Source organism: Leptodactylus fuscus, chromosome 4, assembly GCF_031893055.1.
Source record: "Leptodactylus fuscus isolate aLepFus1 chromosome 4, aLepFus1.hap2, whole genome shotgun sequence".
Classification (NCBI taxonomy): Eukaryota; Metazoa; Chordata; class Amphibia; order Anura; family Leptodactylidae; genus Leptodactylus; species Leptodactylus fuscus.
This window is the reverse complement of record NC_134268.1, coordinates 121,194,938-121,218,654: the sequence shown is the minus strand read 5'-3', so window position 1 is coordinate 121,218,654 and position 23,717 is coordinate 121,194,938. Positions and strand designations below refer to the sequence as shown.

The 23,717-nt window shown below is 39.7% G+C and overlaps 1 protein-coding gene across 1 annotated transcript in view; it reads left to right on the top strand.

Moving 5' to 3' along the window:
- The window catches only part of ELP2 (elongator acetyltransferase complex subunit 2), a 116,299-nt gene extending 98,386 nt beyond the window's left edge, over nucleotides 1-17,913 (top strand). Inside the window, exons 15-22 of the mRNA XM_075271001.1 lie at nucleotides 642-737; nucleotides 3,423-3,480; nucleotides 5,710-5,782; nucleotides 5,960-6,152; nucleotides 11,768-11,889; nucleotides 11,972-12,114; nucleotides 12,609-12,713; nucleotides 14,366-17,913. Coding sequence (XP_075127102.1) covers nucleotides 642-737; nucleotides 3,423-3,480; nucleotides 5,710-5,782; nucleotides 5,960-6,152; nucleotides 11,768-11,889; nucleotides 11,972-12,114; nucleotides 12,609-12,713; nucleotides 14,366-14,528 — 953 coding nt within the window. The 3' untranslated portion in view covers nucleotides 14,529-17,913. The remainder of the gene's footprint in view (nucleotides 1-641; nucleotides 738-3,422; nucleotides 3,481-5,709; nucleotides 5,783-5,959; nucleotides 6,153-11,767; nucleotides 11,890-11,971; nucleotides 12,115-12,608; nucleotides 12,714-14,365) is intronic.
- The last annotated feature ends 5,804 nt before the right edge of the window (nucleotides 17,914-23,717 follow it).

The window sequence follows — 23,717 nt, the reverse complement described above, 5'->3', positions numbered from 1 at the left end:
AATGGCAACCACACAGTATAATATGATCCACAGTGGCTCTTGCATAGTATAATGCGTTCCACAGTGGCTCCTACACAGCATATTGTGCTCCATAGTGGCCCCACACTGTAAAATATGGATTGCACATGCGCAGTCCATATTATATGGTGCCAGAATCCGTTTTGTGACGTGTGCTGCCAACACCTCTTCTATGACGCCCCCCAAGCTCCATTACACTTCATCGCCAGCTGGCACAATCTGTATTGCGCATGCGTGGGTAGCTGGCACACACAATGAAGAGGCGGCCTTCCAGTGATGACGTAAATATCATGACCTAAATGTCCTAGGTGATAAGAGCAAGCATGCACCCGGACAGTTATATCTGAGAATGCATTATTCCAACACAATTGATGTTGAAAGTCAGTTGGGCGGAAGAAAGCAGAAGTGACTGATGTAGAATGTCTGTATGCCGATCCCTAAGAGTTAATCACACACCCCTTCCCACCTCTACTGATGATGAGATTTTTATGGCCTCCATATTCCTGGATAGCCTCTTTTAATGTATATAGCCTATTATCTAATTTATTTATTTATTTTAAATATGATAACATGATTTATTGCGACATATTAGTAATATTACCTAATACCTTTGTTTTATCCAGGGGATTTGAATTCAAAGTCTGTTCAGGAAGAGGAGACCTTTAACAGTTTGTCTGATCAGTATCCTCAGCCATATTTTCAGTCTCACGTTCTTACAGGTATGTTAAAAATCACTGATAATTTAAGCCTTTAACCCATTGGGGAGACAGCACCAAAGTACCCTAACGACCAGGCTTAGTTTTCAAAACTGACATGTGTCACTTTATATCCTGATTTACAAGAAATTTCCCTGAACTAATTTTTTAGGGACCACTTTAGTTCCGCAGGGAATAAAAGCCTACATATTAGACCCCCCCATAAATCACTCCATTTTCAAAACTGTACCCCTAAAATAATTCAAAACTGAATTTGGGAAGTTTATTAATTATTAACCCTTTAAGCATTTCATGGTAATTAAAATAGTATGGAGATGAAATTTAGCATTTATTTATTTTTTTCAATAATGCATTCATGTATCCCTAAACTTAACATATTCATAAAGGGTTAAATGAGAATATGCATCTCGTAATTTGTTAAGCAATTTCTCCCAAGCACAGAAATACTTATACCATCCTGATGAAGGGACCTTTAGTAGTCCAGAAAGCTCGAAATATGTCATCAATATTTTTTTAAGTTAGCCATTAAAAAAGGTATCAACTACTGAGGACTTCTCTCAAAAAAAATTTTCATTTCATATCCACTGGCTAACACGGTACAAAGATATATTTTTTCTTATATAACCTGAAGGAGCTGACATCTCAGTAATGAAAACCGCCTCACAGGCAGACTTGTGTAGTTGCTCATAGCAACCAATCATAGCTCAGCTTTCACTTTACCTCAGCAGCTTCAGTGATGAAAGCTCCCTGTATAGTAAGCAATAATGACAATCTTACTATGGGGCAGTTTTCGCCTGACCAATATTGCTGCTCAGTAAGGCTGCTTGCACACTTCAGTATTTTTCACGGGTCTCCGGGCTTCTATAGCTCCCTAAACTACAGCTTTATGCACAAAGTGGTCTATGGAACCGCCAAATCCATGGCCCGGAGGCCCGTGAAAAATACTGTAGTGTGCAAGCAGCCACTAAGGACATCAGACGTGTTTTGTCAGTGTTTCTGTGTGTGTGTGTGCGCGAGCACGCGTGTGATCCATATGTATAGATGCATGTGTGCATGCACGGGTGCAGTCCATGTATACGTATGCGTGCATACGCACGCATGTGTGTGATCTATGTGTATGTATGCGTGTGTACATGCATGTGTGTGATCCGTGTATATGTATGCGTGTGTGTGCGTACGCACGCATGTGTGTGATCTATGTGTATGTATGCGTGTGTACATGCATGTGTGTGATCCGTGTATATGTATGCGTGTGTGTGCGTACGCACGCATGTGTGTGATCTATGTGTATGTATGCGTGTGTGCATGCATGTGTGTGGTCCGTGTATATGTATGTGTGCATGTGATCCAGTTTAAGTGTCCATGCGTGTGGTAGTTGTGTGAGAGTATGCATGTGCTCTGTTCGTCCGTGTGCGTAGGGTGCATCCATGTGAGTGTATTTGTGTGCGTGTGTGGTCCTTGCGTGCGTGTGTGTGATGTACATGTGGTGTGATGTATGTGATGTATCAGGTGGTGTTTGTTTTGTGTGTGTCTAGAGTGGTCTGGTGTTTGTGTGGTGTTTTGTAGCATTTGAGTGATGTGCTTGTGGGATGTTGTATGTGTGCTGTCTGTGTGATGTTTATATGGTGATTGTATGTTGTGTGTGGTGGTGTAGCCCCTTTAGCAGCGGCTCTTTGGCACCTTCGCTATAATCCGTCCCTGTCAGTCACAACTGTTGTTTTCCCCTCAGCACTTTCACATTCACATTTCCCCATTATATGTATAGAGCCTAACTTCAGGGACCCCAATCTCATGACGGGGGGTGGGATGATATTCTGCGCATGTGGGTGGAGAGGGGGCGTGCCAAATTTCACTTAAATCGGGCGAGAACTGTGTATTTGTATAGAGCAGGCTACTACAGATTTTGAGTTATATATACAGTGCCTTGTGAAAGTATTCATCAAGCATCAAACAAGGATGTAAAATTTACATTTTTCGGGGAAGAATCAACAACAAGTAGAACACAATTGTGAAATGGAACGAAATTTATTGAATATTTTAAACTTTTTTAACAAATAAACTGAAAAATTGAGCATGCAAAATTATTTGCCCCCCTTGCGTTAATACTTTGTAGCGCCACCTTTTGCTGCGATTACCGCTGCAAGTCCCTTAGGGTATGTGTCTATCAGTTTTGCACATCAGTTCTGGCAAAAGATTGAAAAGTTCAAGGGGGCCGAATACTTTCACAAGGCACTGTGTTTATGTATATGTATATATATGTACATAAAATTCTGAAAGCCTAAAAGGTCATATGTACCCCAAAACAGTATCAATGAAAAACAAAGTTGGTCCCCAAAAAATAAGCGCTTAATAAAAAAAAAAAAAAAATTAGTAATGCATAAAAAAATATATATACAAAAAATATAAATTGGATATCACCATTCTTGTACTGACTCATAGAATAAAGGTAATGTTACTTATTTTGTGAACTGCAAGGCAAAGAAAATAATTTAGATTGAGTGATTTGTTTTAGAATTGTAATAAGTTCATGTGGATGAGTTATTGCACGTATTTATAATGATTACCTTCATTTCAATGTAAAATAATTAAATTGTATTAATAATATTACTACTACCACCACCTAAGATGTAAGTGCATGAGCTTTGTTTGCCCAGAGTAGTGTTAATAAATTAAATGTCCTCTCTGCAGAGCCTCCGACAGAAGATCATTTGTTGCAAAACACACTGTGGCCTGAGGTTCAAAAGTTGTAAGTTTTTTTTGTTCAAATTGGTAACTTATAAGTGTTAACCACACTCAATTGTTATGGAACTTATAGATACAATATATCAAAAATATGCTAAATCCACGACCAAAGAAAACTTTAATATGAAGATTAAAAGTTACATTTTAAATCTCAATATAAAGGGAAAGTGATGAACTCCTGCTTACAAATTTTGCAGCTAAATGCCTTAGTCATTTCATAAAGTCCAACTGCCACCTAACTCAATTTAAAAGGCAAAAACACCACCCCCAATCCAATGACATGTCAGCAGGAGTACATCACTTGCCCTTTATATGGGAATTTTAATATAACGATTAAAAGTTACATTTTATGGTTTCTTTTGGTGCTGGATTTTTTCCATATTTTGATGCATTTAGTTTTACACCCTTTCAAGTCTGAGAAGTTTTTTCCAGACATCAATTGCAACATGAATATAATCGAATGAACAACCGTATTTTTCGGACTATAAGACGCACCGGACCATAAGACGCACTAAGGTTTTAGAGGAGGAAAATAGGGAAAAAAAAAATTAAGGAAAAAAAATTGGTAAAATATTTAATAACCTAATAATATAATATTTCACCAATGTAAATAGAACCGGGGGCTTTCGGACACAGGGATACCAAATGTGTATGTGTTTCACAGTAATGTTTTTGTTTTATATGTATTGTAGGGATATGGGGTGATTTGAACCTATCTATCTATCTATCTATCTATCTATCTATCTATCTATCTATCTAATCTATCCTATCTATCTATCTATCTATCTATCTATCTATCTATCTGTCTATCTATCTCCTATCTGTCTGTCTGTCTGTCTATCTGTCTGTCTATCTGTCTGTCTATCTGTCTGTCTATCTATCTATTCTATCTAATCTCATCCATGGATGGAAAGAGACACCCTGCAGTGAAGCTATGTAAGAAGAGAAAAAGGGGCGGGCCAGACGGGTGAAGGAGGTGTGGTTTTCTAAGCAAACTTGAAAACACACCTCTTTCACCTGTCTGGCTCGTCCCTCCTTCACTGCCTCTCAGATCTTGCTCTTGCAATGAAGCCACACAGGCAGGGAAGTAGGGGCGGGCCAGACGGGTGGAGGAGGCGTGGTTTCAAGCTTGCCGAGAAAACCACGCCTCCTCCTCCCATTTGGCCCGCCCCTCCTTCCCTGTCTGTGTGGTTTCATTGCCGGAGCCAGATCTGAGAGGCAGTGAAGGAGGGGCGAGCCAGACGGGTGAAAGAGGCGTGGTTTTCTCGGCAAGCTTGAAACCACGCTTCCTTCACCTGTCTGGCTCGCCCCTACTTCCCTGCCTCTCATATCTCGCTCCTGCAAACACGCGACACAGACAGGGAAGGAGGGGCAGAGCAGGCAGGCACCGTGCTGCTCTCCGTGCTGCTCCTCATAGACAGGACACAGACGCTGCACACGCTGCATTCGGACTATAAGACGCACACACATTTTCCTCCCATATTGGGAGGAAAAAAAGTGCGTCTTATAGTCCGAAAAATACGGTATGTTACATTTGTTTCATTTTTTCTATGAACAACGTTTGTGTTGACTGTATTTCAATCTGATAGATTTGCTTTGAGTTACACTAGGCTCACACTACTGTTCATATCTTTTTCATTCATGCAAGTACATCGAAACAGCTGTCCTTGGCTGAGAGACTGTATCTGGTAAAATCCCAACATCATTGCAAACAAAGGCCTCTGCGAAGGCCTACCCTCTATAGGCTTGTTTGACTGAGACTCTGTCTTCCTAATTACATCGTGGAAGATAGACTTGCACATTCTCAGTCAGCGCCCTCTATTGGTGTGCATACTTGAGGCACTGGCATCCTAATTACATCATGGAAGTCAGATTTGTATATTCTTCCCATGTATCTGAATATAGTTAGATATCAGGAGAGCAGATTTGGTGGGATCTAATATGACTTTCAGGAACAGTAGAGGAAACAGACAATTTTTAACTCATTTCAACTGTTATTGGACTGAAATCTGGAATATGACAATTCTAAATGTATTCTGTGTTTTGAATGCTGTATGATTTCTTTATTTATGTTAGACAGTTTTTTAGTTTTTGGTTTCCTACAACTTTCAACTGGAAGATGCTGAAAACAATATCGGTACCCTGAAGCATCACCCAGAGAAGCATGAGTATAGTTCTGTTTTCAACCATTTCATGTAGCTTTCTAAATGTGTTCTTTTTGTATACTTTCTAGGTATGGACATGGCTATGAGATTTTCTCAGTAGCTTGCAACAATGCTAGAACAGTCATTGCTTCAGCGTGTAAGGTAATATGCATCATTTGTTGATAAGACTCTTTACATCTCTCACCATAAAATCTATGACTACAGGGTTCCTATTTCTTTTATGTCTATTTGTTATTTGGAAGCAGCTGTTACTTATACTTATTTTGTTTGGTTGGCACAAGCTTACACTGGTTTGACCTATATTTTTTATATGTTTAGGCTTCCAAAAAAGAACATGCTGTAATTATTCTATGGAGTACCACAAACTGGAAACAGATCCAGAGCTTGTCTTTTCATAACCTGACTGTAACTCAGATGGCATTTTCTCCTGATGACAAATTCCTATTAGCAGTTTCCAGAGATAGAAATTGGTCCCTGTGGAGGAAGCAGGAGGAAATTCCAACAGAGTCAGGTGAGGAGCAGATGGGCTTTTCTGCACTCTGTTAATTGGTTGTCAGACTGAAAAAACAAGGTAAAATGTGTCATGGTGACTTGTTTGTATATTATTTTTGTATGACGTCTAGCCCAAGTTTACTGGATCATTGGCTTCTTCAATGGATGTATTCATGATTTTACCTTGTAGTCCTTAAAATATACAACTTTCTTAACCTGTATACAGTAAGCTTGATGTAATATTGTAACAAATGTACGGTATATGAAATTTTTGTGTACCAAAATAATAATTTTCTATGTGGAGAAAAAAAAGCTTACAAAAATTTTTGTAAGACATTAAGGTAATTTTAAAACAAATGTGAATGTATGTGTTGACCTAGCCTAAAGGTTATATTAGTGCTATGTCTTTTATACAGAGATTCTTAAAATATTATCTTTGAAGTAGATACAATTCTATAATAGTCTGATTCCCTGCAGCTACCAGCAACCACTGCAGCTACAAGAGTGGACTGCTTATACACTGCTCAAAAAAATAAAGGGAACACTTAAGAAACACAATGTAACTCCAAGCAACACTGATTGACAATCAATTTCACATGCTGTTGCACACATGGAATAGACAACAGATGGAAATTATTGGTAATTATTGAGACACACTCAATAAAGGAGGGTTCTGCAGGTGGGGACCACAGGCCACATCTCCGTACCAATGCGTTCTGGCTGACTTTTGAATGTTGGTCGTGCTTTCACACTCGTGGTAGCATTAGACAGACTCTACCCACACAAGTGGCTCAGGTAGTGCAGCTCATCCAGGATGGCACATCAGTGCGAGCTGTGGCAAGAAGGTTTGCTGTGTCTGTCAGCATAGTGTCCAGAGGCTGGAGGCACTACCAGGAGACAGGTCAGAGGAGACATGGAGGAAGCCTTAGGAGGGCAACAACACAGCAGCAAGACCGCTTACCTCTGCCTTTGTGCAAGGAGAAACAGGAGGAGCACTGCCAGAGCCCTGCAAAATGACCTCGAGCAGGCCACAAATGTGCATGTGTCTGCAAAAACTGTTAGAAACCGACTACATGAGGATGTGGACGTGGTGGAGATCAACAGATAAGAAAGTTGCACTCCTTCTGCTCAATAATGAGCAGCAAAATCACCCAGGAAACTCCTCCAAATCTTGGGGAAAATTGCAAAACCCAGTTCGACTTTATTTGCGTGAGATGCTTTTGGGCCGGGGCTGCATCCAAATGGGATTACCGGTCATGTGACCACTGGGAAATGAGTAGAGTTTAGAGCATATAGCTCCTGTGCCCAGAAATGATGCACTCCTCTTATAAGACTTGATCAACACGCCTTGGAGTGTGGTTTAACAGGCTTTTATTATACTAATAAAAGACTGTTAAACCACACTCCAAGGCGTGTTGATCAAGTCCTATAAGATGAACACATTATTTCTTTTTCTATTATTCTTTAATGTACACGGTGAACGTCGAAAAAAAAAAAAAAAAAACTCGCCGGAAGTAATGATTTTTCGCCATCTCACCTTAGAAAATATGTTATAAAAAGTGATCAAAAAGTCATATGCACCCCACAACAGTACCAATAAAAAGTACACATTGTCCCGAAAAAAATAAGCCCTCACCCAACCGAAAAATAAAAATGTTACGCCTCAGAAGACGTCGATGCAAAAAACATTGACTTATGGCCCCAAATGTACTTTTATTCTACAGAATTACTAACGCATAAAAAAATATTATAAATGAGGTATCGCTGTAATCGTACCAACCTGCAGAATAAAGGTCACATTTTACTTGTACGATGCATGGTGAAAAATTATAAAGGTAAAACTCAATGCCAGATTAGATTTTTTTTTTTTTTTTTTTTTTTTTTAAATCCAGCAAGAAAGAGTTAATAAAATGTATTCAGTAAGTTGTAGGCATCCTAAAATGGTGTCATTACAAAATGCATCTCATCCCGCAAACAACAAGCCCTTATATGGCCACGTCACCAGAAAAATAAAGAAAATATAGCATCTAGCAATGTGAAGACAAAAACCCACAAAATCGCCAAATCATTAGAATTCAACTGGCTGCGGCAGTAAGGGTTTATATTAGCTGTGCGAGCGAATATCAGAGGACACCCCAGATTTACAGCTTATGAGCGAAAAGACAACAGAATTGACCCGCAGAGTGACTCCCCCAATCATAGGAGTTACTGGGACATAGTAGGGAATTTGGTGTTCCCAATGTCCTCCGCACCGCTTATATATTCCCTCTTCACTGTCCACTGTGCAGTCACGTCTGGGATACTAATACTCACTACACCCCATGATAAATTCTTTGAAAGGTGCAGTTTTCAAAATGCGGTCACTCCTTTGGGGAATCCACTTTTCTGGCACCTTACAGGCTCTACAAACATGTCATGGTGTTCAGATACCACACATCCAAATCTGTACTCCAAAAGCCGCATAGCGCTCCTGCCCTTCTGCGCCCCGTTGTGTGCCCAAACTGCAGTTTATGCCACTGGTGAACCCAGGATAATGGACGTAATGTCATATGTGGGTATAAACTGATATTAAGGCACAGCCGGACACAGAGGGGAAGAAGGTTTATTTGGTTTTTGGAGCACAGACGGCTTGGCTTTTGGACACCATGACACTTTTGCAGAGCTGAAATGCCAGTAAAGTGGAATCCCCTGATATGAGACCTTATCTTGGAAACTATACCCTTGAAGGATTTATCCAGGGGTACAGAGAGCATTTTTAACCCCCAAGTGTTGCTATAACTTATTATTTGTAAATGAATACGAAGCTGATTGTGAGAGGTGAAAATGACAATTTTTCCAGGAATACGTCATTTCAGTGCGTAATATGTTGTGCCCGACTTGTATCAGAGATGAACGCTCTAAAAGCTGTTGTTCTCAGGATATCCACTTAACAGTTCTTGGAGTGTGCATCTCTGCTGACATAAGTTGGGCACAACATATCGGGCACTAAAAAGGTGAATCTCTGGAAAAAATTTAATTTTTACCTTCTCATTATCAGCTGTGATTTCATTTCTGGAAACTAAATAAATGCATCACTTAAGGGTTAAAAATGCTCGCTATGCCACTTGATAAATCCCATCAGTGGGCTACTGTCCAAAATGGGGTGACATGTCTGCGGATTCCACTTTATTGGCAATTCAGGGGCTTTGCAAAAGTGGCATGGTGTCCAAAAACCAATCTGTACAAAATGGGGTCACTTCTTGGCGAATGCCAGTTTCCTGTCGCCTCCAGGGCTCTGCAAAAACAATATGGCGCCCCGATAGTCCCTCTAACTCTACCCCAATAGCTAAAAAGCGCAGTGCTCCTTCCCTTCTGAACTCTGCTGTCTGCCCAAGCAGCAGTTTACACCAGCATATATAATTTTTGGACCCTCAGGACAGCCCCTTAATTTTCATTTTGTACATTAATTTTTGGGAAGCATTTTTAGGCTCAAAATGATAATACCCCATGATAAATTCCTTAAGGGGTGTAGTTTCTAAAATGGGGTCACTTTTGAGGGGTTTCCATTGTATTGATACTTTAGGGGCTCAGCAAATGAAACATGGCACCAGAAAACTATTCCAGCAACATCTGCTCTCCAAAACCCAAATAGCACTGTTTCCATTCTGAGCCCCACCATGTCCCCATACAACAGATTATGACCACATATGGGGTATTGACGTGTTCAGGAGATATTGTGTAACAAACTGCGGGGGGGCTTTCAATTCTTTAACTACTTGCAAAAATTTAAAATAAGGCGCTAAATGGACGATTTATTGGAAAAAAAAAGTAATTTTTCATTTTTACATCCCAATGTTAATTAAATCTGTAAAACAGCTGTGGGGTCAAAATGCTCACTATACCCCTAGATAAATTCTATGAGAGGTTTAGTTTCCAAAATAGGGTCACTTTTAGGGGGTTTCCATGGTATTAGTACTCTAGGGGCTCTGCAAATGCGACATGGCACCTGAAAAATATTCCAGCAAAATCTGCTCTCTAAAATCCGAATAGCGCTCTTTCCATTCTGAACCCCACCATGTTCCCATACAGCAGATTATGACCACATGTGAGGTATTGCCGTGTTCAGGAGAAATTGTTTAACAAACTTTAGGGGGCTTTTTCTCCTTTATCCTCTTGTGAAAATGAAAAATTTGGAGCTAAATTGACAGTTTATTGGGAAAAAAAAGTAATTTTTCATTTTTAGGCCCCAGTGTTAATAAAATCTGTGAAACAGCTGTGTGCTCACTATACCCTTTGATATGTTCTGTGGGGGTGTAGTTTCCAAAATGGGGTCACTTTTAGGGGATTTCCACTGTATTGGTACTCTAGGGGCTCTGCAAATGCGACATGGCACCTGAAAAATTATTCCAGCAAAATCTGCCATCCAAAGCCAAATAGCGCTCCTTCCATTCCAAGCCCTGCAGTGTTCCCATACAACAGATTATGACCACATATGGGGTATTGCCGTGTTCAGGAGAAATTGTTTAACAAACTGTGGGGGGCTTTTACTCCTTTAACCCCTTGTGAAAAATTAAAACTTTAGGGATAAAGTGACATTTTAGTAATTTTTCATTTACACATCCAAATGTTAGTAAAATCTATGAAACAGCTGTGGGGTCAAAGTTCTCACTATACCCCTTGATGAATTCTATGAGGGGTGTAGTTTCTAAAATGGGGTCACTTTTTTTTTTTGGGGGGGGGGGGTTCCGTTGTTTTGGTACTCTAAGGGCTCTGCAAATGAGATATGACGTTCAGGGTGTTCAAACACCCTGTGTCGCTCCTACCCTTCCATGCGCTGCCGTGTGCCCAAAAATCAGTTTACCCCCACATGTGGGGGTATTTCTGTGCACGGGAGAAATTGCATAAACTGTCAGCTGCATTTTCTACTTTAACCCCTTGTGAATGTGATAGTTTTAGGGCTAAATGAGTGTATTAGTGAAAAAAAAAATGAAATGTCTAAATTTCACCTCCATATTATTTTTATTCTTATGAAATGCTTAAAGGGTTAACAAACATCCCAAATGCTGTTTTGAATAATTTGAGGGGTGCTGTTTTGAAAATGGAGTGATTCTATTATATAGGCCTTTATAATTCCTTTCAGAACTGAAGCGATCCCTAAAAAAATTATTTTGTCGAATTTTCTGATAAATCTGGAAAATCGCAGTTACACTTGTAAGCCTTGTGATATCCAAAGTAAATTAAAAGACAATAAAATGACGATGCCAATATAAAGCAGAGATATGGTAGATAATATTTATTTATGTATTTGGGTGGTATGGCTATCTGCCTGAAAAGCAGAGAATGTCACATTTTGAAAATTACAATTTTATCCAAATTTCCATCAAATTTCCAATTTTTTTTTTTATAAGTAAATACAAAAATATTGATTACTGTTTAACATGAAGTATAATGTGTTAAAATCTCTTGTGTAAGTTAAAGCTTCTCAAAGTTATTGCCATTTAAAGTGACACGTCAGTTTTGAAAAAAAAAGGCCTGGTCCTTAACACACTTTTGGCCTTTGGCCTTAAGGGGTTAATGAATTAATTTAATGTTCGGAAACTATATATTTTTATGTGGAATAGTTTTTCAATATATTTTTTCTCCTTTTTTAAACAGTACCACAGTTTATATTGTATGCAAACACTGACAAGAGCACTTCAGTCCATACACGAATCATTTGGTCATGCGACTGGACACCAGACAGCAAGTTTTTCGTCACAGGAAGCAGAGACAAAAAGGTGTGTAACCATTTCTATATTGAGGGTATATTGGGGTGTTGCACACCATTATTTTACTTTATTCTTTGTATATGTTATTTAGGTGATTGTATGGGGTGACTGTCAGGTAACTGATCCCATGGGTGATAGTAACAGTGCACCTGTCAAGCCTTGCTCTACACTTCTGGATACAGAAGACTCTGTCACTGCAGTCAGCGTGAACCAGGCAATTGCTTCTCAAGGAAGGTAATAATACAAATAGGAATTATAAACTTCAGATTGTTTTCATACATTGACTTAAAAAAAGAGATTGTTTTATGTATTTGCACATACATGATTGACATAAGAGATGTACAATTTTCTATATGCATCTGTATTCTGTTATATTGGCATCATTGTAGGTTAGGGAGTCTCTTGCTCTGGCAGAGTTGAACTGTCCATATACTCACTTCCTTTACACTTCCTTCCATTTGTCTAAATACCCTCTTATATTCCTACATATTTGGTTGGCTGTAGCTTTCCCTGGAAATATTGTAATTGCTGGGGACCTCAGCAGATTGTCACAGTGGTTCCCATTGTAAGACCATATATGTGATGAGACAACCCTTTTACATTACCTGATAAATGTAAGCAATTTTACTACTTTTATCTCTATGTATGATGCAAGTGATTTAGTTATATTCAAGGTTGGTATGAAAATCTTTTGAGTAACATCATTCATTCTAATCTCTATATCATAGCTATATCATTGCTGTTGGATTAGACTGTGGCAAGATTATTTTGTACAAATGGCAGTACGGCATTATACCTGACGACTGGATAAAGGGTTATGAGATAGATCAGGGGTGAGTATGACTTACTGTTGGTTTTACACAACTTTACACAGAGTATGTAAAACAGGCATTTTTAAAGTAACATTTTTCACAGTAAAAATTCCAGAACACAATGTCTTGTTGAAATACCTGGTTTGCCTGTCTTTTTTAACCTTTCTGATGCGGTTCCTCTGACTGTTTGTTTTTTTTTTTTTGTTTTTTTTTTTCAATTTTCAAAATTAAAACTGAAACACATAGCTTTTTCACACACCAACTGTATGACCCTGTTTCCTATGCAGGTCTGTGAAAGCATAACATCCAAACTGTCACAGACTTGCATAGGAAAATTGACTTCTGGCTGGTTGCTAATCAGCAGGTTAGAATGCTGACCACATGACCAGCCAGGGGGACCCATTCAGTGGCTGTTTACAGTGAAGGATGTGCTTGGTGAATGACCTCACCCTGCAGTAGACTATAGTATGCCCTGTACTAAATGGCTGGTGATTAAGAAAAAATAAATGTCTGGAGTGTGGATTTAAAGAGGACCTTTCATGGTCCAGGTCACAGGCAGTTCTATATACTGCTGGAAAGCCGACAGTGCGCTGAATTCCACGTACTGTCGGCTTTCCCGATCTGTGCCCCGGGTAAAGAGCTATCTGTCCCGGTACCATAGCTCTTTACAGTCAGAAGGGCGTTCCTGACAGTCAGTCAGGTACGTCCTTCTTCAAAGCAGCGCCTATCGCGCTATACAGTGTACAGCTGTGCAGTACCTCTGCTCACACCTGCTCGTCCATAGACGAGTACTATCAGGAGGGGAGGGGGCGTTCTTTCCCGCTCACACTGTACAGCGCGATAGGCGCTGCTGGGAAGAAGGACGTACCTGACTGACTGCCAGGAATGCCCTTCTGACTGTAAAGAGCTACGGTACCGGGACCGATAGCGCTTTACCAGGGGCACAGATCGGGAAAGCCAACAATGCGCTGAATTCAGCGCACCGTCGGCTTTCCAGAAGTATATAGAACTGCCTGTGCCCGGACCATGAAAGGACCTCTTTAACATGCCTGTCTTTTTCAGTGGCAGATATCATGCTGCAACAAGTTATTAGGATGTTACTAAACAGCTGAAGATTTAAAAAAGTAGTAGTCTGGATTGGGTATTTAACATTTGCTACATCTGTCTTTGTGAACTTTCAGTACTTCTCATGTATTTAGCATGTCAAGTGTCAAATTAAGGTTAACTACATCTGTATATTTAGTTGGTACCTGTACAAGTCATTTCCAATTCTTCTCCAATGGCCAAATTTGGTGCGTATCATGGAAAATGACAAATCTTTTTTTTTCCTTTTTTAAATTGCAGTGTAAGATCACCCCCTAAAATCATTAAATAGTAATTGAGATGTGTGACCTGACACTAATGTGCTGAAAGTGAAATCTGATGAAGACTTCGCAGTCTAAATTATTGACAAGCGAAGGGATAAAATGTCATTAGTCTTGTTAATAACCTTGGCAATTCCGGCATATTTAATACCTGCAGGTTGTGACAAGTCAATTTCTCCCAGTTGGCAGTAGTGAGATAAAGTACACTAATTAGATGTAAGATGGTATTTGAGTCTTGCAGCCCAGCTGAGTTTGACATTTTCCTGTTGTCACACAGATCCTCACCTCATTCTGTTATATCTCTTTCAGCCTTTGTCACACACTGACTGTCAAGCAGCTCTGCTGGAGAAGCAAGCCAGGTCGTGCTGGACATGATGATTCGGACAATGGAGAGTGGCTGCAGCTGGCGAGCTGTGGAGCAGATCATGGTGTGAAGATATTCAATGTTAACAAGAGTATATTCTCCTTATAAAAGCCACTTGGAGGAATGAACATAATTTATAAATGAGCTAGCACGGCCAGTGCTGTTAGATCATGGCTTCAAAGAAGCTAAATGCTATTTTAGTTACAATTGCAAGTCTGGTGGGTTATTTGTTAAACGTAGAAATAAATCATCTGTATGACAACTGACATTTACATATTGTCACTATTTCAGTTGTAACGTTCTATGCATAGAACTGCACCAACAATCATGCACTGGTACTGTATTTCATGCGCTTGTCTATTCTAAGCCCAAGTTCACATCATGTTACATTTGTCTTCATACTGATGAATGACTCTTCTAAATGGACAATATGTACTATCCTCATCATTATTTTGTTCCTACTTCACTGTCAAGACATACATACTATGTTCACATTACTTTGAGTTAGTACATCATACAAATTATTCTTCGTATTGTCGCAGGAAGGGGTTTCTTACTGCATGTAAACTCCTCTTACAGAACATAACTTACAGAACATCATATTTACACACTATGTGGTTGTTTTTATGCTTTTTATTCTGAATATCCTGAAAACAAAGATTGGAATTTTTTTTTTCTTTTTAAGTATGGTTTATTAATAAATTTTGACTCCATTCTATGAAATCCTATGCTGAAATCCACTTCTGGCCTTTCTGTATTTTTTTTCTTTGTTTCTGTCACTGGCCTTTCACTGAAGTACAGTTGTACGGGCTCTAAAAAAACTAGTGAAACTTGGTCGGGAGATCACTTAAAACCGATATATCTCAACCATTGTAAAACATACTGTTAAATGCTGGGCCAGGTTAAACTTAGTGGAGGTGTGTCATGGAGCAACTCTTTTAACCCTTTCCCGACATCTGTTATAGTGTGGTGAATGTCAGGTCTTTTAAATATTGTGGCCATGGCATTGACCCTTTTGATCGCTCGGCCAAGGCACCATTTTCCTGGCAGCATGTGCGGCAGTGTCATTTTGAGGAGGATTGTCATCCTTGTATGAGGTCTGGGGGCAGCAATCTGTTACTTTTGAAGGCCCCTATGCTTGCCATTACAAAACTTATATTACTCGCTGCGCTTCTGTTACCTCTATTTTGCTGTTTCACCTCTAATAAAAATTTGGGGAATGTCTGATGTTTTACTCACTTTTTCATAGTGGTATAAATAAAATGCATATGTGCATATAATGCATATATGGTCCTGCAAAGAAAGACCTCTTGGGCAGTCCTGTATACAGCCCTGTATCCTTGGGAAGACCAAGGAGATGTTGGTAGACTTTAGTAAGTAAGGAGACGGTGGACAACCAGGGAACAGGCATTGAGATAGTCAACACCTATAAGTACCTGGGTGTGCTCCTCAATAACAAACTAGACTGGGGGAATCATCTGAATAGAAAGGGTCATAGCAGGCTCTACCTGCTCAAGAGGCTGAGGGCGTTTGGAGTGAAAGGGGCACTTCTTACGGCCATTTTCAATTCTGTAGTAGCATCAGCCATCTTCTTCAAGTGGCCTGCTCGGGAAGTAGCATTTCAGCCAGGGACAGACATAGACTTGACAGGCTGATTAGGAGGACCAGCTCTGTGCTGGGGAGTCCCCTGGACGCAGTAAAGGTGGTGGGTGACAGAAGTATACTGTCTGTGGTGACCTCCATGCTGGAGAATAACTCCCATCCCATGTATGAGACCGTGACAGCACTGGGCAGTACTGTCAGTGACCGACTGCTTCACCCCAAGGGTGAGAAGGAGCGCTATCGGAAGTCCTTCCTCCCAACCGCAGTCAGGCTGTATAATCAACACCAGGCTAAGTGTAGAGCACTCCGCACAGAGAACTAAAATGATCCTGAAATTTCTTGCTATGACTCCTCCTATCTTTTCTATCTGAGCTTTTTGTATGTTGTTTTTCTTGCATTATTATTGTATTATCTATGCTGCTGTAACACACTGAATTTCCCCACGGTGGGATTATATAAAGGATTCATATCTTATAAAATGGTTATGGTGTCAGGTATATGAAGACTCCAAAATTTAGAAGAAAAAATAAAAACAATTTTTCTTTGAATATTTTTTTTTTTCAACACAAATAAATCACTGTAATCGTACGAACCCACAGAATACAAGTTAAATGCCATTTTGGCTGCATGCTGACCCCATAAAAACGAAGTCTATAACAATGTTGCGCAATTGCTGGTTTTTTCTAATGCTATCCCATTCTAAAAAATGTTTTATCCCTTCCCAATACATTTTATGTGATATTAAATGGTACTAATACAAAGTACAATTTGTTTTGCAAAAATTAAGCCCTCATATGGCTCCATGAACATAAAAATAAAGAGACAGATACATAGATACACAGAAAGGTGATAGATGCACAGAAAAGTAATCTGTCATCATTATTAGTTAGCCATTAAAAAGGCATCAACTACTGAAGACTATCAAGGGTTTTTTGTTTTTGTTTTTTATATTTCCTACCCACTGGCTAACACGGTACGAGAACAAACATTTTCCTTATAGAAAAGTAGACAGCATAGAAACAGGAAAATAATTTAAAATTAGATAGATGTGTAAACAGATAAGTAGATAGGAAAGTGATAAATGGAAAGCTAAATAGGCAAATAAGAGATTGATGGAGAAATGGAGGAAATACAATACAGGAGAGAGATCAAGAAAGCAAAGATAGAGGGAGATATTCGATAATTAGACAGATTGGAACTAAAGAGAGAAATGAAAGTGTCCCTACACTTTTAAACCTATACTGTTGAGACTTGGTAAATTCAGAGTTGCTAAATTTTGTTGGTGATTTATTTTTTTCTTACATGATTCTCTTGTTGGCTGCATCTGCAGCCAGTCAGCAGGACAGGAGGCTGTATAGAGAGGGGCAGAATCTGCACAAGGAACCAAAACTTTTATCTACTTCATCCTCAGTGATTGTCTCATTACTCCAAACATGGATTCACAGAAAATCTATTAACTCCTTCAGGACCAAGCCAATTTCATTTTTGCATCACATGATGGCTTATTGTTTTTTAAACCATTTGCACAGGAGCCATTGCAAAGTACAATGTACTGGGAAAGCTGGGAAAAAAATTTAAAAATGAGGCGGTATTCGAAAAAAAACAACACATTTGCGCCTAGTCCTTTATGGGTTTAATTTTTACAGTATTCACTATGTGGTAAAAATGACGTTACCTGTATTCTTTGGGCCAGTACAATCACAGGGATACCAAATTTATTTAGTATATGTAATGTACCTTGATACCGTTTAAAAATATTAAAAACTTTGCAAAAGTGAAAAAAAAACTTGTCGCCATAATGTGACACCTGTAACTTTTTCATGTTTAGTTGTTTGGAGCTGGACATTGTGTTTTTTTTATGTGGGAGAAGACGACATTTTTGTTGATACTATTCTAGGGAAAGTCTGATGGTTTGATCTCTTTGCATCCTATAAAAATGGAATAAAAGGTGTTAAACAGCCATTTGGCCATTTTGCTTTTTTTCCCCTGCTACAACGTTCACCGGATTAATATTTTTATATTTTAATAGTTTGGGCATTTTTGAGCGAGGGGATCCCTAAAATGTTTGTTTTCTTTTGTTTTATTTTTATATGTGATTTGTGGAAAAGGAGTGATTTGAATTTTTATAACTTTTTTAACAACTTTTATTTCCAGACCCCTAGGAGCCTTGAAGCCTGGGGGGTCTGATCGCTCATACCATACACTGCTATACTAATGTATAATCTTAATTAGACATATTATTTCTGTAATCAGTATATCTTTGTATGCATTTCCCATGTTTGCAGTGTGGAAAGAAACTCGGGAACCTGGAGGAAAACCATACAAACTCCTTGCAAATGTTATGCTTGGCTGGATTCAAACCTAGGATTTCCGCTCTTTGAGGCTTCAGTGCTAACCACTTAGTCACCATGCTGCAGTACTTCAGTTACTTTTGTTTATAGAAAAACAAAAAACTTAAGTCTTCAGTAGTTGATACCTTTTTTTAATGGCTCACTAATAATGATGACAGATTACAAGCTTTCGGATAACTCTGATCGCCTTCCTCAGGTATAGTATAAAAACAATTTCTGAAGGTTGCATATTTATGTACAAAGAGGCACATGAGAATAGAATAGAAACATTGGTACATACAAGTAAACAATTATCAGTGCATAAGGTCCTTATTGGCTCAAAGAGTGGTCTTTTTTGGCTTCGAGTGTGGCTTCGATCAGTGATGATTCCTGTAAGAGGCCATAAAACCATGTGACAAATTCAACCCCTCCTTGAGTGTAATGAACAGAGTCATGAACTTGTACTCGTAAATCCTTCTGTCTTTCTTTGATTTGAAATTTCCCCTTCAATCCAAAATTTTCATGTCATTGGTGATATTGTGATCTTGGTTGCAAAAAAGTTTTGGTACAGGAAGGTCCATTCTCTTCTCCCTAATTGTGTGTAGAGAGGAGTGCACGATGACACTTCTGGAGTGCACCACGAGGCTAATTAGCATATGAATAAAAGCAGGCTAATTCAAAAACTGCTGAGGCAATTTACATACAAAAGGTATGTGTGGAATAGCCTTTCTAAAGGCTATGTAGGTATGTGCTTGGTTAAAAATGACTTTTCCCAATGATAGAGCCCCTTTAACTTTCTAGAATAAGCCAAGAGACTTAATCCCAGACATGTCTGGTGGGCATTATTCTTTATCAGACTTGATTTTGTGAAAACCTATAGACCCAGAACTAAAAATGTTTTTCTCAAACCCCTGATCTAAAGCCTGAACCAATACGCTCAGAAGGAATCATTATTAATGCTGTTTCTTCTGAGATCAGAGAAAATCAGCAGTGAAACATAATGATGGTAATATCCTTGATCTGGTTTACTTAAGTATCTGTTCAGTCTCTGACTTTATTAACTCTCTCCTACTAATGTCTAAGATTCTTCTTTCCTTTAGTATCAAGGCTTTTGTCCTTCTCAGAAAACACCAACCTCTCTCACACACACAGGAATTCACGTGTCATTAACACTTAGAAGCCTTCAGATACCCTACACTTATCTCTGTCCCGCATACCTTCTCTCTCCTGCCCAGATCTGGCCAATCACTACAACACTCAAAATTGATCTGGATGAAGTAGCACTACCGTAATCTATAAACCTGCATGTCCATGAAAAAAAAAATCAATCACTTTTACTCCGCACAGAAAACTAATGATTATGAAGTCTTCGTTCTTTCTTCTTCTGCTCCTTAGCTGCTATGGACTCCTAGTATATCTTCTCTTCTCAGCTTATGCGTGTCTACTTCCGTAATATATTCCTGTGTATTATACTGTATCTGTATTACTATGCTGCTGTAACAATTTCCCCACTGTGGGACCAATGGACTTTTTGCTGGATTTGGGGTCAAAGTTATCACCACAGAAACCGTACCTGAAATAAATGAAGGAATTCAATTGAGATTCAACTTCCATTTGGGCTGAGTATTTAACTCTTTTTTCTTTTCTATTTTTTCATCTATTATACTGAAATAAATGCTCCACTATCAGAAATCAAAGCCATAACTCTCAATTTTCTACAAGGCCAATCAGTATCAGGAGGACAAATCAGATTAGTAAATGTCCAGGCTAGTAGTCAGTAGCAGTTATCCGGCTTCAAGCCAAGGGTCAATTCCTAGAGATCATGATAGAGACAGAGTCAGTAGACAAGTGGTTTTCTGGTTTCAAGCCAAGAGATCATTCCTAGAGATTAGTATGAAGCTGTGTAACACAAAGTCAGGCATGATGCAATTGTTTGGGTTACATTATGGCTAAACCTGTCCCTGAATATTACCACCCTTGGCCTGCAGCAACTGTGACTGTGGCCAGGTGTACACAAGCTATGCCACTGATAATTCAAGAAATGGTAAATAAACTGAATAATTTTGTCAGATTAGAATGGAAAATATATCTAAAATGTAAATGCCCCTCAAAGTTTGTGGCAGTCTGGGGCCAATGGATCTGAAACAGATTCTTGCTTACTTCTTCACTTGCCTGCTGTTGGGGGGAAACTAGAGCTGTGAGGGTAGGGATGACCCTGGAATGGTGTATGCATGCCTGAAAGATTTAAGCAAAATATGTCCACCTTGTTAACCTGTTCCCTATGGATAAATAACTGACATTTACTGTGATAAGCTTGAGCCACATATACTCAATGCCTGCACTCTTGGCTTACAAAACTTTGCTGGAGTCTGGTGGATTGTGTGATTATCTGCACTTGACATTTGTTATATTTTCTTAAAGTCTTAAAAATAATCTGAGTAATAAAAGAAAAAAAGTGTAGTTGATCTAGATTGTACCATTATGTTAGCTAAGCCATTAATTAGATCTTTCCATAGTATAGGTGATTGCTAAGGAGCGTACCACTGGATGCCCTGCAGCCCCTGGAATCAGATGACTGGCAAGTCTGTTGGTATTTTAGCTTTCACCAATGTGAAATGTATGTATCACCAATGTGATAATGATAGCATCTCCTAAGGATAGACTAAGTATAGTAGTCATGGAAAACCACTTTAACTTGTCAAAACATTGCAAAAATTATAAGATGTAAAACTGCTCTATATTGTATTTCTTCCTTATGTCAACCGTTTAACACAACGAACTGCAACATTCCTCTTTACCACATATTGTTATAGTTATTGTTCTTATTGTTATAGTTATAATTCTATAATTTATTCAAGTTTATTCACAAGGTTGTTATAATTTATTTTTAATATGTAGGCAAAGTATCTGTTTGCCGATTTCTCAACACTATTGACTATGAATAAGATAAATTCTCACACTTTATTATGCAATAAAGTTTGTCTTTTGATCTAGATCTGAATAATTTATCACATTATGACTATTTATACTTGCAAATCATCTTATGTTTCTCTATGTTAAATTAATTTAATACAAACCTTTAACATTTTGTATTCATTATTAGAGATGATTCCATACGAACACCGCGTTGAAAATGCACTTAAAGTTAGATTCCCTTCCCACCTTCCCTGGCACTTTTTCTGCACCAATAACAGCACAGGGGAGGTGGGACAGGAACTATGACAACGGAGGCATTGAAAAAAATTAGGAAAAAGCCATTGGCTGCCAAGGACATGTGACCTCTGATTCAAACGAACAGGCGCCATCAGCTCCGATTCATTCTGTGCTTGCACTTAGAGAGAGAGACATCTGCTGAGGGCTAGTTAGGTTTTAGATTCTGCTAGGCAGGAATAGCAAGGAAGAAGAAGAACCACAACAGCTCTTTTAAGAGCTACACTAAAGGGAGAAGCTCAAACAAGCTTGGCACAGTGTCTACCCAGGCTATATACGCTTCATCCAGGTTGTCACGGTGTGTACCCACAAAAAAGCAGTGGGATATACATTCTAATTATCAGGCTATATACGCTTCATCCAGGTTGTCACGGTGTGTACCCCCAAAAAAGCAGTGGGATATACATTCTAATTTTCAGGCTATATAAGCTTCATCTAGGTTGTCACGGTGTGTACCCCCAAAAAAGCAGTGGTATATATATATATATATATATATATATATATATATATATATACGCTTCATCCAGGTTTTCACGGTGTGTACCCCCCAAAAAGCAGTGGGATATACATTCTAAGTCTCAGGCTATATACGCTTCATCCAGGTTGTCACGGTGTGTACCCCCAAAAAAGCAGTGGAGTATACATTCTAATTCTCAGGCTCTATACACTTCATCCAGGTTGTCACGGTGTGTACCCCCCAGAAAGCAGTGGGATATACATTCTAATTATCAGGCTATAGACGCTTCATCCATGTTGTCACGGTGTGTACCCAGAAAAAGGAGTGGGATATACATTCTAATTCTCAGGCTATATATTCTTCATCCAGGTTGGCACAAGTGTACCCCCCAAAAAGCAGTGGTATATGCATTCTAATTCTCAGGCTATATACGCTTCATCCAGGTTGGCACGATGTGTACCCCCAAAAAAGCAGTGGGATATACATTCTAATTCTCAGGCTATATACGCTTCATCCAGGTTGTCACGGTGTGTACCCACTAAACCATCAAAACCATCTAAAAATGCGCACGGCTACTGGTAAGGGACGTGGACGAGGCCGTGGGCGAATGCTGCTGGGAGCAAGGTCGAGGTGAAGCCACAGCGCATTCCGTGCCTACTCCTGCACTTCTTCACAGTCCCCGGCTTGCTGGCCACATTAAGTAGGTTGCAGGTCAGAAACCTAAGTAGGCCCGAACACCAGGAACATGTGTTACAATGGCTGGCGGATAATGCTTCCACCACATTATCCACCAGCCAGTCAGCCTCTACCTCAACTCCTCCTCCTACACAACATTCTGGTCCTCCTTCCTCCCAAAATGCCCAATCTTCCCAGCAGAGTAATCCCAACTTTCCCGGCTCCCAGGAGCTGTTCTCTGGTCCTTTAACTGTCCCTCTCCCTGTCCCTCCATTTCCCAATTCCACTGAGCTACCAGATGACTTTCTGTGTCCAGATCATTCCTGGCAGGGGCTCTGAAACAACACTCTTCTCCTCCTCCTCCTCCTCCGCCGTTAAATTGACTCCAACTACGAGCTGGAAACGTTGCAGCATGGGTAGACGTCAGCAGGCTGTGCTGAAGTTCATCAGCTTGGGGGACAGACAGCACACTGCCTCCCAGGTGAGGGATGCTCTCCTCGATGAGACAGCAAAATTTGAGCCGCTGCACCTGGGCCTAGGCATGGTCGTGTCTGATAACGGCAGGAACCTGGTAGCAGCTCTGGAACTTGCCAGCCTCCAACATGTTCCATGCCTGGCCCACGTCTTTAACCTAGTGGTGCAACGTTTTTTAAAGACATACCCAAATATGCATGAGCTACTGGTGAAAGTGCGGCGCCTGTGCGCCCACTTTCGCAAGTCTACAGTAGCCGCTGCTAGCCTCAAAAAACTCCAGCAACGCCTACATCTGCCCAAGCACCGGCTGTTGTGCGATGTCCCCACATGCTGGAACTCAATATATCATATGTTGAGCAGAGTGGTTGAGCAGCAGAGACCTTTGATGGAGTACCATCTCCAAAACCGTAGGGTACCACAAAGTCAGCTCCCTCAGTTTCTCAACCATGAATGGCCATGGATGGGAGACCTATGTGAAATCCTATGCTTGTTTGAGGAGTCCACCAAGAGGATCAGCTGTGACGACGCACTAGTGAGCGTAACAATCCC